A 16,101-nucleotide genomic window follows, 5' to 3' on the forward strand; every position below is an offset into this window, starting at 1 on the left:
ACTTATTATTTATCTTTTTGGTACTTTTTGGTACCATTGACTAGTGTGAGGTGATAGCTCATTGTGGTTTTGACATGCATTTCTCTGATAATTAGTGATGTTGAGCATCTTTTCATCTATCTATCGGCCACCTGTATGTCTTCTTTTGGAAAAATGTCTATTCAGGTCCTCTGCCCATTTTTTAAGCAGGTTTTTAATGTTTTGTTTTTGTTGTGTGTGTGTGTGTGTGTGTGTTGAGTTGTATAAATTCTTTTATGTATTTCGGATTCTAATCCCTTATCAGATATTTCATCTGCAAATATTCTCTTCCAGTCAGTAGGTTGTCTTTTCGTTTTGTTGGTTTCCTTTGCTGTGCAGGAGCTTTTTATTTTGGTATAGTCCCGATTGCTTAATTTTGCTTTTGTTTCTTTTGCCTCAGGGGACATATCTAGAAAGACATTGCCAAGGCCGATCCTAAGAGATTATTGCCTGTGTTTTCCTTTCAGGAATTTCATAGTGTCAGGACTTAAATTTAGGTTTTAATCCATTTGGAGTCTATTTCTGGGTATGGTGTCTACCCAAACCCAAAGAAAGAAAGAACGTGGTCAGTTTTATTCTGTTGCATGTAGCTGCCCAGTTTTCCCAGCACCATTTGTTGAGGAGACTTTCCCTGTTGTTTGTTCTTGTCTTGTGTCTCACAGAGGAGTTGACCATGTAAGCATGAGCTTGATTTTTTTTTTTTTTCATGGTGGGAATGTGTTTGTTGCAGCTCCAAGCGTTGCTTCACACGACAGCTTTCATAATAGAAAACAAGAGGGACTATGGCCAAGAGAACTTTTTTTTCCCCTCACACGAATCTCTTTTACCTCAAAGGAAAGTCCATCCCGGAATCCTCCAGAGGACATCTTATGACCCGCTGGACAGAACTGGACCGTGTCCATGCCTACCTCGTCCACACCATGCCCATCACAGGCAAAGGAGCGGCCAGCATGGCTTTGGCCACTTGGGATCACTGTCTCTGGTTGAGCACATTGTTCCTGAGTGAAATCGGGGTTCTGTTAGTCAGAAGGGTAGGGTAACTATCGGGCTGACAACCACCAGGCTCTTCCGCAGCATTGAAGAACTTAACTCCTTCTCTCTGCTCTTAACCTTGCCCCTAACTCTACCTCATTATTAGGTCTCTCCTCACAAAGCCTCCCTCTAGGAGCCCCTGAGTGGCTCCATGGGTTAAGCATCCAACGCTTTGACTCTTTGCTTTGGCTCAGGTCAGGATCTCAGGGTTGTGAGATGGAGCCCGGCATCTGCATCTGCTCGACTCAGTGCAGAGTCTGCTTGAGATTCTTTCCCCCTCCCTCCCCCACCCCCTCCGCTCCCCACCCACCTCTGCAGGTGAGCACGTACTCTCTCTTAAATAAATAACATCTTTAAAAAAAAAAAAAGCCTCTCTCTTCACACATGGATCAGAAAGCTTCTTTTGAATTTTTGCAAAACTACTCTTTACCCTTAGGGAATGTTCTTCACTTCTAGGGGCTTCTCCAGTTTTATAGGACAATCCCCTCCCATCACCTGGAAGGAGGTAGAGAAGAGGCATCTGCCTGACAAATTGGGGAGGGATGACTGGCCACTCGAGGTCCCTGAAGGGGGGGTGCCGGGGAGAGAACTTTGATGCTCTCAATTTTTCTGTGACGTCCAGGAAGAGTCCCTCCAAATGTAGTTTCTACAAGTGGGAGCTCACCCCTTCATTTTCTCAATTCTGTTAAGAAATGTTGAATCCACTACTATTGCTCACACATGCACATGTGTCTCCTAAAGAACGGACACCACCTCTCAGGGGCAGTGACAGACATCAGGGCAGGGTGGCTGGGCTGCGGGGGACTCCGGGGGGCTGGGGACTGCAGCGCCCACTGAGCAGGCTCCAGCTCACGGTTCCCACGTGGACTTGCAGCTCAGACTGCCTGCCTCATAAGAGAACCTGGGAATCTAGTATTTAAGTGCAATTTCCTAATTAAAAGGAAAAAAAATGCTTAGCAAACATATCTGTAGGCTATTGCAGGATTGTAAGCCACTGGTCATGGAGGCCTTGTCCAGTTCACAGGAAGGAAGAGAAATATCTTCTCATCTGGCCACTCATCCTGCCTCCGTGGAGTCTCTACTTCGTGACACTGTAGAACTGTACGCTTCCTCTCCTTTTCCGCAGCTTCTTTGAAATGGTCCCTTTCATGCTCATCTGGCAAAAAAGAAAGGCCTAGGCTGAGCCCTACACATCCGAGCATCACGCCCCTAGCCTTCTGGGATCTAAAGGGACTCCCAGACGCCGGTTTCATTCAGTCATGTCATAGTTCATCGCCACTGGCATTTCTCCTGGAGCTCCGTTTTCTCCCATTACCAGCAGGAGCTCCTTGGAGGCAGCTCTAGTGTCCCTTCGCTAGGTGTCCAGGGGCCGGAGCCCTCCTGGGCTTCCCCACACAGGGCATCAGGGCTCACCTTGTCCTTTTTCTGCCCTCCGCCTGGGATCAGCCACTTTTCCAGGTTTATTTTTTCTGAGTGGAGAATCGTATTTAGAAATAAAAGATCTGGCTGCCAAGTCGGCCTCGTTGTACTGTAACATCATCACTTCTGAAGGCAGAGGGAGAGTGGGGCCAGGTGAAGGACTGGCATTGCGTGGGCTTGGCTGCCCTCTCGTGGCCACCGTGGGGCATAAGAGGCGGCCCACGCGGAGGAAGGGCTGGAGGGAGGGAGGTGGGTCCCCCAGAGCTCAGGGGAAGCCCGGGGCAGTTTCTGTCATGCTTTCTGGGCTGGCAGTGATGAGCCACACTGGAAGGCCACTGAGCTGCTCCAACCTTTCATTAGACAAATGGGAACACTGTGGCCCTGAGAGTAGGCCACGGGACATCTCAAAGGCGGGCGGTCACTCAGGTCCCCAGACTCCAACACTCTTTCCACCGTGTCCTGCCTGAAGCAGCCCCACCAGGCAAGCTCGACTCCAGACACCACCTGGACTCACCTGCCAACCCGGAGAGGGGATCCCTCTGCTGCTACTGTGTCAGGTGGTCCTCCCGCCTTCGCTTGGACTCCCACCCGGTTCCATCCTCTGAGGTCCCCCCAGCTCCAGCCTCTGCCGCAGCAGAGCTTGCATGGCCCAGAGAAGCCCAAGCTGGGAGGACAAGGACAATGGAGGAAGCGCCTCCCTGGATCTGCGAGGCAGGTGGGGTTAGCCCCATTTCACTCCAGGTGGCTTGAGGCACAGGGAGGCGGCCTTAACGCGTCCAGGCCCACACATCAGTAAGTGTCGGGGTGCGTGGAAACCGTGCCCTTGATTTACGGCTTGAGGAATCAACTTCTGAGAATTCAAACCAGGAGCTAGTGGTGGGATCAGGATCAAAACCTTAATCTGAGGCAGCCACCGTGGCTCAGCGGTTTAGCACCGCCTTCAGCCCAGGGCTTGATCCTGGGGTCCTGGGATCGAGTCCCACGTTTGTCTCCCTGCATGGAGCCTGCTTCCCCCTCTGCCTGTGTCTCTGCCTCTGTCTCTCATGAATAAATAAATAAAATCTTTAAAAAAACCCCACAAAACCTTAATCTGTTTGTTTTCAAGAGCCGCATTCACAGGATGCAGTGGCCAGGAGGGCAGCCTGGGCTAGCGTCTACTTTCTCTAAACCTTATTAAGAAGCACAACTTAGAAGAAAGTGCCCCAAAAGCAAAGGCACACACAGCTCAATGATCTCTTTTTTTAAAAAAAAATATTTATTTATTCAGAGAATATTTATTTATTCACAGGCAGAGGAAGAAGCAAGCTCCATGCAGGAAGCCCAACATGGAACTCGATCCCGGGTCTCCAGGATCACACCCCGGGCTGCAGGCGGTGCTAAACCGCTGTGCCGCCGGGGCTGCCTGAGCTCAATGATCTCTTACAAAGCAAGTGCTTGTGTGATCACCATCCAAGTCATCAAATAGGATGATGTCGACAACCCAGGGCCCTTTAATTCTCCTGACCGCTGCCCCTGCTCCATAGCTTACCGTCTATGCAGACACCCACCCCGGGTGGTGTAGCGTGCGCTTTGTAATCATACTTTTGGCAGCCTTTCCTGTCTGTCTGGTCCTCTCAACATGCACCCGATATCCACCCACAGATCTTTTTCTGCTGTGTGACACTGACCTATCACAATCTTATTTGTCCTTCCACGGTCGGCGGATGTGTGGGTTGTCTCCGGTTATGATGAACACAAGAACTGCTACGAACCACCGTGTACCTATTTCTTGGTAGGTGAGAACTTCAGCATATCCTTTTAGGGGGACACAATTCGATCCATAATAATAATTAAGAGTGGAATTGCTGAGTTGTCTTATGAGGTCCTGAGAAAGGACTTGAGTGTGGCCGGCTCATCTGCTGTGGTGTCAGGAAGCACGACTGAGGGCAGCACCGGGACCAGGGCGAGGTAAGTGAGGCGTCAGGGGTACAAAATGTAAGGCAGACTCACTCTCGGGGGTGTGTCCTCACAGCAGCTCTGAGGGCGGGAGTAGACAAAATGTGACAAGGAAGGGAGAAAGCCGATGGAGAGCTTCTTAATTGTCATGATGGGCGATCGGGGCTCAGTCCCATTGGGAGCCTCTGAAGAGCCCTGTAGACTGGGCCGCCCGCTTGTCCCACAGAGGAATGGGACTGCCCGGCGCTCTTCCACTGACTCCTGGGCCTTCCTGGTTGTAGATCATCCCTCGGGACACTAAAACTCCCGTGGGCTGCTGTGCCCTGGGGCTGAGGGAGCTTCAGGGGCACCGGGGAAAGGTCTCAGGCAGGGCAGCAGGACGCACGGGGGCTCGCAGCGGCATGCTGTCAGCACGCCAGGTGCCCACGGCAGGCTCAGATGAAGCCAGGGCCATGGATCGAGGCATCAACAGCATCTGCTACAGCCCACACCTTGCAACGCTCAGGCCGCTCATTCGCTGCATCGAGTCCATCGTGCTACAGACCTACGTGCCCCTGCACCCATTGTGCAGCCCGATGCGGGGCTGGATCCCAGGACCCTGAGATCATGACCTGAGCCGAGGATAGATGCTTAACTGATGGAGCCACCCAGGTGCCCAGGTGCCCCTGTATTAAGTCTTGATATCCGGTAGAGAAATCCTTCTTGGCTTTCTTCTTCATTGGCTATGCTTCGCCATTTGCATTTCTAGATAGATTTAAAGCCATCTTGTCAATTCCATAAAACTGTGTTGGTCTTTTGAGTGGGATTGCATCAAATCTATAGTGTGTTTTGGAAAAACTGGTATCTAACATATCTAACATTGACTCTTCTAATCCACAAACATAATCTCCCCTTTTCTTTGGGTCTTCCTCAATTTCTCCCAACTTTTTATATATTCTGTATAGAAGGCTTGCACATCTTACATTTCATTTATTCCCAGGTATTAGATATTTTTGATGTTCTTAAGTACCTTTTAAATTCTTAAACTTGGGGATCCCTGGGTGGCTCAGTGGTTTAGCACCTGCCTTCGGCCCAGGGCCTGATCCTGGAGACCCGGGATCAAGGCCCACATCAGGCTCCCTGCATGGAGCCTGCTTCTCCCTCTGCCTGTGTCTCTGCCTCTCTCTCTCTGTGTCTCTCATGAATAAATAAAATCCTAAAAAATAAATAAATTCTTAAACTTATGGCTGCATATGGATGTTGATTATTTTAATTTTTTTTTCAAGTAGGCTCTACCTCTAATGTGGTGCTTGAACTCACAACCCTGAGACCAAGAGTCACGTGCTCTACCGACTGAGTCAGCCAGGTGCCCCAGTTCAGCTGGTTTTCATGCATTGATTTTGTAGCCCACTAAAGTACTCAACTCATTATTTCTAATTATCTATCTGTGAATTCTTTTGGATTCTCTAAGTACATAATGTTATCTGTGAATAAAAAGTTTAATTTTTTCCTTTCCAATCCTCTTGCTTCACTCCACTGGTTAAGGGTCTCTTACTGTGATGCTAAGTGGTGACAGGTGTCATCTTTACCTGCCTCCTAACCTAAATAGAAGAATATTTGACACTTTATCATTAAATATGAGGCTTCCTGGGGAGCCTGCAACTCTTGGTCTCGGGGTTGTGAGTTTGAGCCCCACACACTGGTGTAGAGATTACTTAATAAAATAAAAGATGTGCTCTATAGTTCCTACTTCTATATATTCCTTGTAAATATTTAAGACCTGCTGATTGCAGCCTTGTGAGAAACTCCAAGTCAGACGACCCAGCTAAACCACGTCCAGGCTAGTGCATCACACGAACTGAGAGAAAACGTTTGCTGTTTTAAACTAAACTTGGAGGGTTACACGGCAGTAGGTAATGGATGCATAGACCTCCCCTCAAAGTCCAACCTAAGGAGACTGCAGCATCATGTGGCAGAAGGGGCGTGGGTTTTAGAACCCAATACAACGGTTTTGAAGTCATCGTGCCCTTTACATATGTTGATCCTATTACCTAGAAAACATCAGAACAGATTGTGTAGCAATGGGTGGAATATTTGACACGGGAAATCTTAGAAATTCAGGATATCTGGTTGCTGAACCATTGTACCAGCAACCCTTCATTTTTTTTTTTTTTTTAAAGATTTTATGTACTTGTGAGCGAAAGAGAACAGGAATATGGGCAGAGGTGCAGAGGGAGAAGCAGACTCCCGACTAAGGGGAGGACTCGACCCCAGGACCCTGGGGTCACAACCTGAGCCGAAGGCAGGCACTTAACCAGCTGAGTCACCCAGGTGCCCCTTCCCCTTCATTTTTTTTTTTTTTGGACAGGCATTAAAAACTGCCTGTGTTGAACATCTGGATTCTTTCTCTCCCAGTGGTTGGGCCACTGCGGTGCATTATGGGGGTTGTGCCTTATGAGTTCAACCTTATGAGTTAGCTGTGGAGGAATTATTTCCCATTGAGCCCACAGGCCTCACTTCAAGCCTTTAAAATCTTTGTTGCTGCTGTTAAAAGCAACTGCTAAGAGGTGATATCATCTCCCACCGCCTGTGCCCTGCAACAGATGCCAGCTGCTCTGTGGAACGGGGCCCCTAAGATTAGAGGCAGCCCGGTGAGGCAGGATTTGGATTTGGAAGATGGGGCTGGAACTCCACCTCCTCTCCCTCTTAGCTGACAAGTGGTTTTCTCTGGGCCTGTTTTGTTCACTTGTAAGATGGAAGTAAGAATATTTATCTCCTTGGGGTCCTTTTACAGATTATACTGGAGCATTTGGGAAAGCAATTTGGCTATTAATAGATATTCAATATTAAAAAAAAAAAAAAAACACCTTTCATGTGCCAAAGCTGGACACTGATAGAGCTTGCTGCTCCCAGTGTGGGTTGTGTAGGGCCCAGAGCACGGGCATTGCCTGCACGTAGGTGAGACATCAAGACTCTGGCCACACCCTGGACCAATCAAGTCAGAATCTGCATGTCCGTAATATCCCCAGTGATTCATAAACTTGGAGAAGAATCCAAAGTTGTGCATTTCCAGGAAGCTCCACACAAGTAGCCACAAGTCAGATGAGAAGGAGGAGGAGGGATACAGATGGTCTAGTGACAAAGACAGGTTTGCTAGGGTTTGGGCCTCTCCCTGTTTACTGTATCCAAGGAAGAACGGCTCGCTGTTGGCGTGAAACTCAACTCCCACAAAGACTTGCTCTAGCACAGAAAAGCCAAACCACTAATCTGAATAAATAAGCATCAATTTTATTGAATCATGAATAATTTAAGACTGGTACAATCATCAGCTTTATTCTCTATGACGTGGGGCATGATCTCCAGTAGATCGATGGCAGATCCAAAAACCTCATGACAAATGAAAATTAAATAGGGAGGACGGGAGGGAAGGAGGAAGGAAACATACCGTACACAAAATACTCAATTCCTAGTTTTCTCTTTAAAAATGGCTAGAAAAAATTCATCAAAATGCAGCACTTTAATCGATTATTTACAATTTCTATGTTACAGTGAAAAAATGTACATCTTATAGGACATATTTCATAAACTGCTCCACTGGAAACAACTAGATTAAAACAGCAAACCTTCCATTTAATATCCACAAAGTTGGATTGTTTTGTTTTTTTTTTTTCCTTTTGAAGTAGATTCACCACCATCAGATCTGAGTACACGGAATTCCGAAGTTGAAGCATCAACAGTAAAATAAAAAATGTCCCCAAGACACAACAAAGGTCTAGGCAAGTCTCGTTCCTTGTCCCACCCCTACCCCACCCCCAAACTTAAATTAAAAGATATTCCCATCTCATTTATGGCCTGTATAATTCTTGGCAGTTTGGGAAGAAGACTTTTGGCTTCCACTGGTAACTCAACGTAAGTGTTGCATAGAATTTCATATATTTTCAGAAAGTAGCCTAACTGTAGAAAAAGGCAAAATGGAAGCATTTCGGAACAGAGCCCTAAATGAGCACAGAGTCACTTTGTCAAAGGTGAGCGACACTAACGTAAAATATGACCGAAAGAAGAAATGTGCGTATCAGACAACCCTGCTTCCCGAAACTTGAGGAAGGACACGGAGTTGTGAATCACACGAGGGCTACGCGACTTCAAATCAACTGGTCACTAGTCAGGCAGCACCAGAGACAAGAGGTCTCGGTTCTGAGCCTGGGCCTGGCGGGAGGGAAGTCTGTAGGATAGGAGAGGGGAGGAGACAGAGAAGGTGTCATAGAAACAAAAACAACAAAACAAACAAAAAAGGGTTTCAAACGATATTGGCAGGTGTCTACTCACAAGGTGACTGGGAAAACTGCCCCCAAGGAGAGGTCTATTTTACCTCCTCCCAAATTCACAGTATGAGCGTGTAAGGTCATCGCTGGGACACAGATTGAGAAGGACCACTCTGTAGGTTTACCAGAAGGCTCAGGCTGTGGCCCGTGGTCACAGGCTAAATCCATGGTTGAAAATTTTTTTATGGAAAACAAAACAGGACAAGACACACTCACACACCCAGATGGCTAATGAAGGCTGCACGCGATAGCGTCTGAGTTTACGGAGATTAAATCAGCAAGGACAGCACGGAGAGGTCATCCGTTCACCAGCTAGTGGGGTGCATCCTCCTTTTTCCTTTGAGGAGGAAGAAAATGGGTGTCATCCAACGTCATGCGAGCAGTTTCAGGTCAAGTTCTCGTGGTGAGAAAAATGAGAAAAAGTGTACAGAGATGGACCTTCAGGAACAGAAATGTGGAAGTTGGAATAATAAAAAACCCTGATCGTGAACAGAGACACCCCCACTGGGGTCCAGTAAAGATTCTCCCTGTAAAGCAGAAACAAACCAACTTACAGATTTACCACTATTGTCTGTAAAGAAACTACCAGTAGGTTGAAGACACGTGCTAGCAGGGTATGTATCAGCAAGGTCATGTGGGCTTGTAGGAACTTTTGCCTTTTTCTGCATCAGACAGATCACTGTCCAGTCAGAGTGTTAGCTGGAGACCGATAAGAACCTAAAAAAAAAATTCATCTTTTTTTTTTTCCTTTTTCTTTTACCCATGGTCACGCATCCACACAAATGAGTCTTTCGGATGAGAAAAGTCACCGCAACTTGAGTTCGCCTAACGAGTAGATGACTTTTTTTTAGCCCTGTTTGCTCTGATGGGGAAAACAAAACAAGAAAACAAAACAAAACAAAACAAAAAAAAAAATCATGGACCCCAGGCAGGCACAACACTCGTAAATGAACACGGTTAGTACAAAACCAGTAAGGCATCGCTTTGGGAAGGTCAGCACCGAAGAGGTCAGGCAAGACTCGTCCGGACGGAGGCCGGGGCTTCTGGAAGGGAGCGGCCTCCGGCCCCTCGTGGAGTTGCGTCACGTTGGTTCTGAGGAAAAGTGCAAGTCTTGTGCGAGGGGACCTCAGCACCCCACCTGAGGTTGGGGCTCGCACGCCTGAGGTGTCGATGTGCGTTCTGAAGCCTCGAGGACGAGAAGGCAAGGCCAGGTCCCGGCTCACCCGCGCGTGCAGGGGGGGGTCCTGGTCCACGAGAGGGGCCACGGCCACCCCCGGCCCCAGCAGGCCGCGGCGAGGGGCACAGCCGTGAGCGTGGACGACCGGATGACCAGGACTCGGCAGGACCAAACCGAGACTCAACTCCTGCGGTTCTTTCTTTCACCAAAGGACTGATTCTGACCAAAGGTGGGGTGGGGTGGGGGGCAGAGGGGTGCAGGGTGGGGGGGCGGTCTTCCAAATCAAAGAGTCAGGAAAGGGAGAAACTCCCCCTCATCTGCAAGGGGGTACACCAGTTCTCCGAACCGACCAGCTCCCGCTGTCCGCGGTGCTCGGGGGAGAAAGCCCTGCTCGGCTGCGCACCCCACGCACGCTCAGCAACCGGCTGGAGGCCGCCGGCCCCGAAAGGTGCGGCCGAGCTGGAACAGGTGAGGACACCTCTCGGGCAAGGAGAGCACCATTTAGAAGGCAAACGCGACCGGCGAGCGCACTGGGCGTTGCCCTAAGGTCGCCCCGCGTGGCGGGCAGCTCTGGGGTCTGGCAGGGGTGACCGAGCGGCGCCCCAAGTTAGCACCAGCTCGCCCGGGGGGCCGGCTGGGTGGACGGCGGGGAGGCAGAGGGGGCGAGACCGGCCTGGAGGCCCGCCGGTGGGCCTGGCTCCGGCCTCCTCCGCTCCGGGAGGCCCGCGGCACGATGCGCTTTGCTTTCAGGGCTTCACGTGGCTTCTTGGGGTGGTTTTGTTTTTTGTCTGCTTGTTTGTGTTCTTTGTCCCCTTTTCATCTCAACGGTGATGATGCTTCCCCGAGAAGTGTTCTTCAGTGTCTTAGGGAGGTCACAGCAACAAGGCAAACGATAAGGGAAGTGAACAGAAGGTAGTGCAGGTCTCACTGTGGAAGGAAGCGGGGCTGAGGCGGCGGCCTGGGAGGCCCGCACCCAGGTCAGGCTGGCGGGTGAGGGGTTCCGGGGAGCCCTGCGGCTCTCGTCGCGCTGCGGCCGGGGGCTGGCTCAGGAGGGCATCGTCGGGATGGGGCAGGGCACGCAGGTGGAGCAGGGCCGGGGGTGGGGGGAGGCGGGCCGGCGCCACGGCTGGCCCCTGTCACAGAGTAGACTCCAGGGACGAGTCCAGGATGTCGTCGTGATGGCTGTTGCTGTTGGAGTCGCTGTCGTAGCTCTGGGGGCTGGAGTAGTTGGCGGCCTCCTGCAGCCTCATCAGCATGTTCATCTGGGGAGAGGGAGAGAGGGAGAGGGAGAGCGTGAGCGGCCTCCAGGCTGCCAGCCCTCCACCTTGGGCCTTCTCCAAGCTCGCGCTCCATCCTCCGGACTCCCCCTGGGTTGCAGCCCACAACGGAGGCCGTGGACACAACACCCGTGGCCTCTGGGCCCGGCTTCCAGGGTCCAAATCCTGCCTCTGCCATGTATGAGCCGTCTAACCTTGGGGAAGTTACTGTTTCTTTTTTCTTTTAATATTGTCTTTATTTATTCATGAAAGACACAGAGAGAGAAGGGGAGACACAGGCAGAGGGAGAAGCAGGCTCCCCACGGAGGAGATCAGGCCCTGAGCTGAAGGCAGGCGCTCAACCACTGAGCCACCCAGGCGTCCCCAAATGCCCTCTTTGGGTAAGTTACTTAATCTTTTTGTGCCTCAGCTTCTTGGTTGGCCACGTGTGAATAATCGTACCTGTCCTACGACGTGGTGGGGGTGGACTGAATTAACATACGCAGAGCACAGAACACAAAATAGGAAGTCTTCTGTGAATACAATATTTATTTTTTATTTGGAAGCGACACGCTCTACCCAAGTGCAGCCCTCAAACGGGGTAAAGATGCCCCGAGCGTCCCTGCTGCTGGAACAGGTGCATTTAGCGCTGCTGCCATGGAGGCACATGGCTCCCCCTTTGGGGTACACCCAACCCGTGGGTACTTCTGGCTCTGGCCAGAGGGCGGCCTGGAGCTGGCTAGGCAGGGCCACCACGGGGGAGGCAAAGGATGGCACCAGTCACAAGCAGAGCCTCCAGGCACACAGAGGCCTAGATTTCAAGGAGGGAAACTCCGGGCCAATGACCTCTCTGAGCCCCAGGCCCTCATCTGCAGAGCACCTGGATCTCCCAGGGTCGAAGTAGGGAATGAAATGACAGGATTCGTCTCAGAGCCTCAGCATAGGGCCTGGCGTGTCGCGTAGTAAGTGCTCAATAAATGAGATCTGCTGTTGTCCTCAACGTTGGACTTAAAGAGTTTAAAGAGTGTTCTTAAACCTTCCCTGACTACAGTCTGTTGGTTATTTGCAAGTGAAAGGGAGGAACGAGGAACTAATTTTATTTGCAACTGTAAATTGTGTATTTTATGTGGCAAGGAAGCTAGAAAGTAGAGTCTCTCTGAGCGAAGGCCATGGAATCCAGCTGCTTCCTAGCCAGCTGCCCCTCAGATGCCGTGCGGTCTCCTGGGTGAGCCAGGGCACAGAACCACCATCGGGGGTGCCAACCTGCACGGCCACGACCGGGGGAGAGGTGGAGCCGGAGTACAACGGGCGATCCTTTGAGGCTGTGATCGTTCACTCATCAGACGGCCCCAGTGTCCTTACGTACGTGTTCTCGAACAAGAACGAGTCAGTCCTATTTTCCTGGAGGTCTCAGTCTCATGAGTGAGAGAGAGGCCAGTAACCAAGAGAGCTATTCTAACAGAGGGACTTCTGGCCCTGGGCAGGGACAAACCCCACTTGATAAGTGGCACAGCTCACTTCTGGGGACCTGGGGTTGGAGGGGGAGTTCTGTGTGACTATCTCAAGAAATTCAGGTTTTACCTAAACGCCCTTAAGTTGGGTCAGTGACACAAATACTCCTGAGTAAGAAAAGAAGGCCTGGGGATGAGGGAGTCCTTCTTCCCTCTAGGTATCTCCTAAATTCTATTTTTTTAAAAAAGATTTATTTATTTATTTATTCATGATAGACAGAGAGAGAGAGAGAGAGAGAGAGAGGCAGAGACACAGGCAGAGGGAGAAGCAGGCTCCGTGCTGGGAGCCCGACACCGGACTTGATCCCAGGACGCCAGGATTGCGCCCTGGGCCAAAGGCAGGTGTTAAACCGCTGAGCCACCCAGGGATCCCCCTAAATTCTATTTTTATGTAAGGAAAGAGCTCTTGAGCTTGCGGCCATAAAAATGTCTCCAGGACTCTGGTTTTAGCCATAATTAATGTTAGACATGGGCTTTTTAAAATTTGATCCTTTTTTTCTGCAAAACCATTGCTGTAAACGGTACACATTAGGTTGTGCAGAGTAACACATAACAACTCCCATATGAAATATAGTCCCTGTTTGGGACGCCTGGGTGGCTGGCTCAGCAATTGGGTGCTCGCCTTCACCCCAGGGCGTGATCCTGGAGACCCGGGATCGAGTTCCCCATCGGGCTCCCTGCAGGGAGCCTGCTTCTCCCTCTGCCTGTGTCTCTGCTTCTCTCTGTGTATGTCTCTCATAAATGGATAAATAAAATCTTTAAAAAATAAATTAAGTTAAATATTGTTCCTGTTTAAAAAAAGAAATCTCCACAGGACCACAGCTCCTGCCTGCCACTCAGGAGGATGGCAGACAAGCCAAAGCAGTGATGATGATGATGATGATGATGATGATGATGATGATTACTATTATTATCTAGCAAATCAATTAGTCATTAAGGACAGAACAAGTCAGCTCTCTTTGCATCCTGCTGCATCCCTTATGAATACGTTCTTTCATCAAGTAATGCCAAGTTAACATTTTCTGCTGTGTTTTTCCTCTTGCCTTGGCTGCCAAGGGAGCTCAAGGGTAACGTGAGGCATGATAATGGTCACTTATGTAAGGGAGGCTCTGGGAGTTGTGCTTTTGATTTATTAGGCTTAATTTCGCAGTATGACCGTGTGTGGGTCTCAGGCAGGTGGAGAAGGCTGTAATGAAGGTGTCACCGTCCCTAGTCCAGATTCTCCTCAGAGGGCCTCTACCTGCTTTCACTGCCACGGTGGGGTAAACAGCAAGCTCAGGCAGTGTGCAAGGCTTTACTCCCGTCAAGAGCCTGGGGACCCGTACTCAGGCTTCCCTGTCCTCGAACCTCTCCTGGCCTGTGCCCGCCATCAGCTGGCTTGGGCTCCTGCTCTGCAGCCATCGCAGCCTCTGCTTTTACCAGTGGGAGATCAGTGGGGCAGGACAGTGCGTGACAGGGGTGGCACTCAAAGCAGACGGGACGTTTAGGTCGGGGAGAAACCCGCATCTGTGACCTTTCACCTTACACCAGAACAAGCTTTAGAGGGTCAGAGGCTGGAGCAAAAAACCGACACCATGGACGATACTACTGGCCGAAATGTGACTAACCTGGGGATGGGCCCCGCCTTCCAAAGCATGACCCTGGCTCAGTCCCATCTGTACTCCCAGCATGCCTTGTGTCATAACCAATATATAGTAAGTGCTCAGTGAATGCTGAGCTGCCCTGGGGGCTGAGGACTCACCAGCGGGTCTCCTTCAGCATCGCTGGGAGGCATCTGCTTGCTCGCAGACCCTTCCCGAGGCATGGAGTAGCCGTCGAAGCCGACATCCTCAGGCCGGAGCTGCAGCAGGGGAGGCCACTCGTGCTGCTGTGGGCTGGCTGCCCAGGGGTAGGTGTCCATCACCCACTTGGCGGGATCCTCCCAGGGGGCCCGCCTTCCATAGAGCTGAAAACAGGGAAAGAAGGAATAGTCTGGGAGTGGCCCGACACCTCTTCCGCAGCCCTGGCTTTGCAGCTTTCTGAGGAACTCCACAAGCCCAGCAACACGCCTTCTGTGATGGCAGGAATTCCACTTCCAGAATTCCAAGGAAGGAAGTCACCCAAGCTACACACTGCTTGGCGTGCTAAGACTGAAGCCGACACGCCCGAGGGGTCATAGGTGATGGCTTGGAGTGAGGCTGACCTGGGCCCTCATCTTAGCCCTGCCACTGCCCCGTCATGTCACTCTCAACTCTCAGCGTTGCTGACCCAATCTGAAAAGTGGCCTCCACGGGGCGGGGCGGGGGGACCCCGTGTGATTTGAGGCGGATGCCAACTCCTGTGGTGTAAATACTCCTACTATGGCCAAACTACCCATGTGGAATCACTGGACTTGGAGCTGGAAGGGGGTGCTGACTGCGAAGACGACCTCCCACACAGGCGGAGCGCTGGGCATCCACACCACAGGGGTTACCAGCGGCCCCGGTGCGATGAGAGCCCATTTCTGGAAGCAGCTCAGACTCTCAGGGCCCTTCCAGCAGCTCTGGGCACTTTGAAAACAGCTCACTGTTCACAGAGGGTATGCACGGGTGTCGGAATTTTAAGTCTCTCCCTCTCTCTAGTATTATCCTTCAAAACTGGCCATAACAACTACCAGAAAACTACTTTATCACTTAATTTAAGGCCTTTTCTTACGCCTTAAATATTGAATGATGAAATTATTCCAGTGACTTTTACTATCAATGCCAGGAAACCGGTACCCTCTTTCGGGGACAGAAACCCTGGCTGCAGCACCTCCCCAGGCAGGGCTCTGTGGGAGACAGCCAGGCGTGTCTTCGTCCTCTCCCTCTCCGAATGCCACACTGCACCCACATCTTAGAGCTGACGGGGTGTCTGCAGGGCTTTACAAATATGTCTACCTACCAGCTGACTCCAAGGGGAAGTACTACTACCCGAGTCTCCCAGGTGAGGGGACAGGCCCAGGGAGGAAAGGCTGCAGAATGGGAATCCGAGTCTGTCCCGCTCCTCGCACCACTGAGTCTGAGATGTGGGAGGTGTGCTGGCTGTGGCTCTGGGAGGCACCCCCTCTACAGGGCGCCACGGGGTATAAAGAGCAAAGACTCCCAGAACACAATGTTGGCTCCTTCTGCCCTCTCACGACTCCTACAGGTGAGAGGCGAGAGGGGACTTGCTGAGAGAACAGAGCTGAGCTCTGACAGTCCAGACAAACCACATCTATCCAGGTCAGAGGCTGCCCCAGCTGGAAGGAACTGGGGTCACCTGGCCTCATCTACCAGGTGGGGTTGTCAGGGCCTAAGCAGAAGTGCCAGGTGTGAAAGGTTATGGAGAAGAGCTGGATTCAAACCCAGGACCTCAGCTTCCTTCTCTGGGCCTTTCTTTCCCGCTCCACCCCTCCTGACCGAGTCCACTTGGTATCTGCAAGAGCCACACGACTCTGCCAAAACCACTCCACC

General features: G+C 50.9%; 2 protein-coding genes across 12 annotated transcripts in view; one reads left to right on the forward strand and one right to left on the reverse strand.

Annotated features, from left to right (window-relative positions):
• DBX1 (developing brain homeobox 1) overlaps window positions 1-10,472 on the forward strand; it is a 34,355-nt gene extending 23,883 nt beyond the window's left edge. The window contains exons 5-6 of the mRNA XM_041730647.1: window positions 10,219-10,330; window positions 10,430-10,472. Coding sequence (XP_041586581.1) covers window positions 10,219-10,330; window positions 10,430-10,472 — 155 coding nt within the window. The remainder of the gene's footprint in view (window positions 1-10,218; window positions 10,331-10,429) is intronic.
• Window positions 7,658-16,101, reverse strand: part of NAV2 (neuron navigator 2) — a 396,930-nt gene continuing 388,486 nt past the window's right edge. For all 11 annotated transcript variants that reach the window (XM_041729744.1, XM_041729743.1, XM_041729751.1 and 8 more), the window contains 2 exons: window positions 14,391-14,594; window positions 7,658-11,144 (listed from right to left, as the gene is read on the reverse strand). In XM_041729744.1, coding sequence (XP_041585678.1) covers window positions 11,019-11,144; window positions 14,391-14,594 — 330 coding nt within the window. In that variant the 3' untranslated portion in view covers window positions 7,658-11,018. The remainder of the gene's footprint in view (window positions 11,145-14,390; window positions 14,595-16,101) is intronic.

This window comes from Vulpes lagopus, chromosome 15 (genome assembly GCF_018345385.1).
Source record: "Vulpes lagopus strain Blue_001 chromosome 15, ASM1834538v1, whole genome shotgun sequence".
NCBI classification, from domain to species: domain Eukaryota; kingdom Metazoa; phylum Chordata; class Mammalia; order Carnivora; family Canidae; genus Vulpes; species Vulpes lagopus.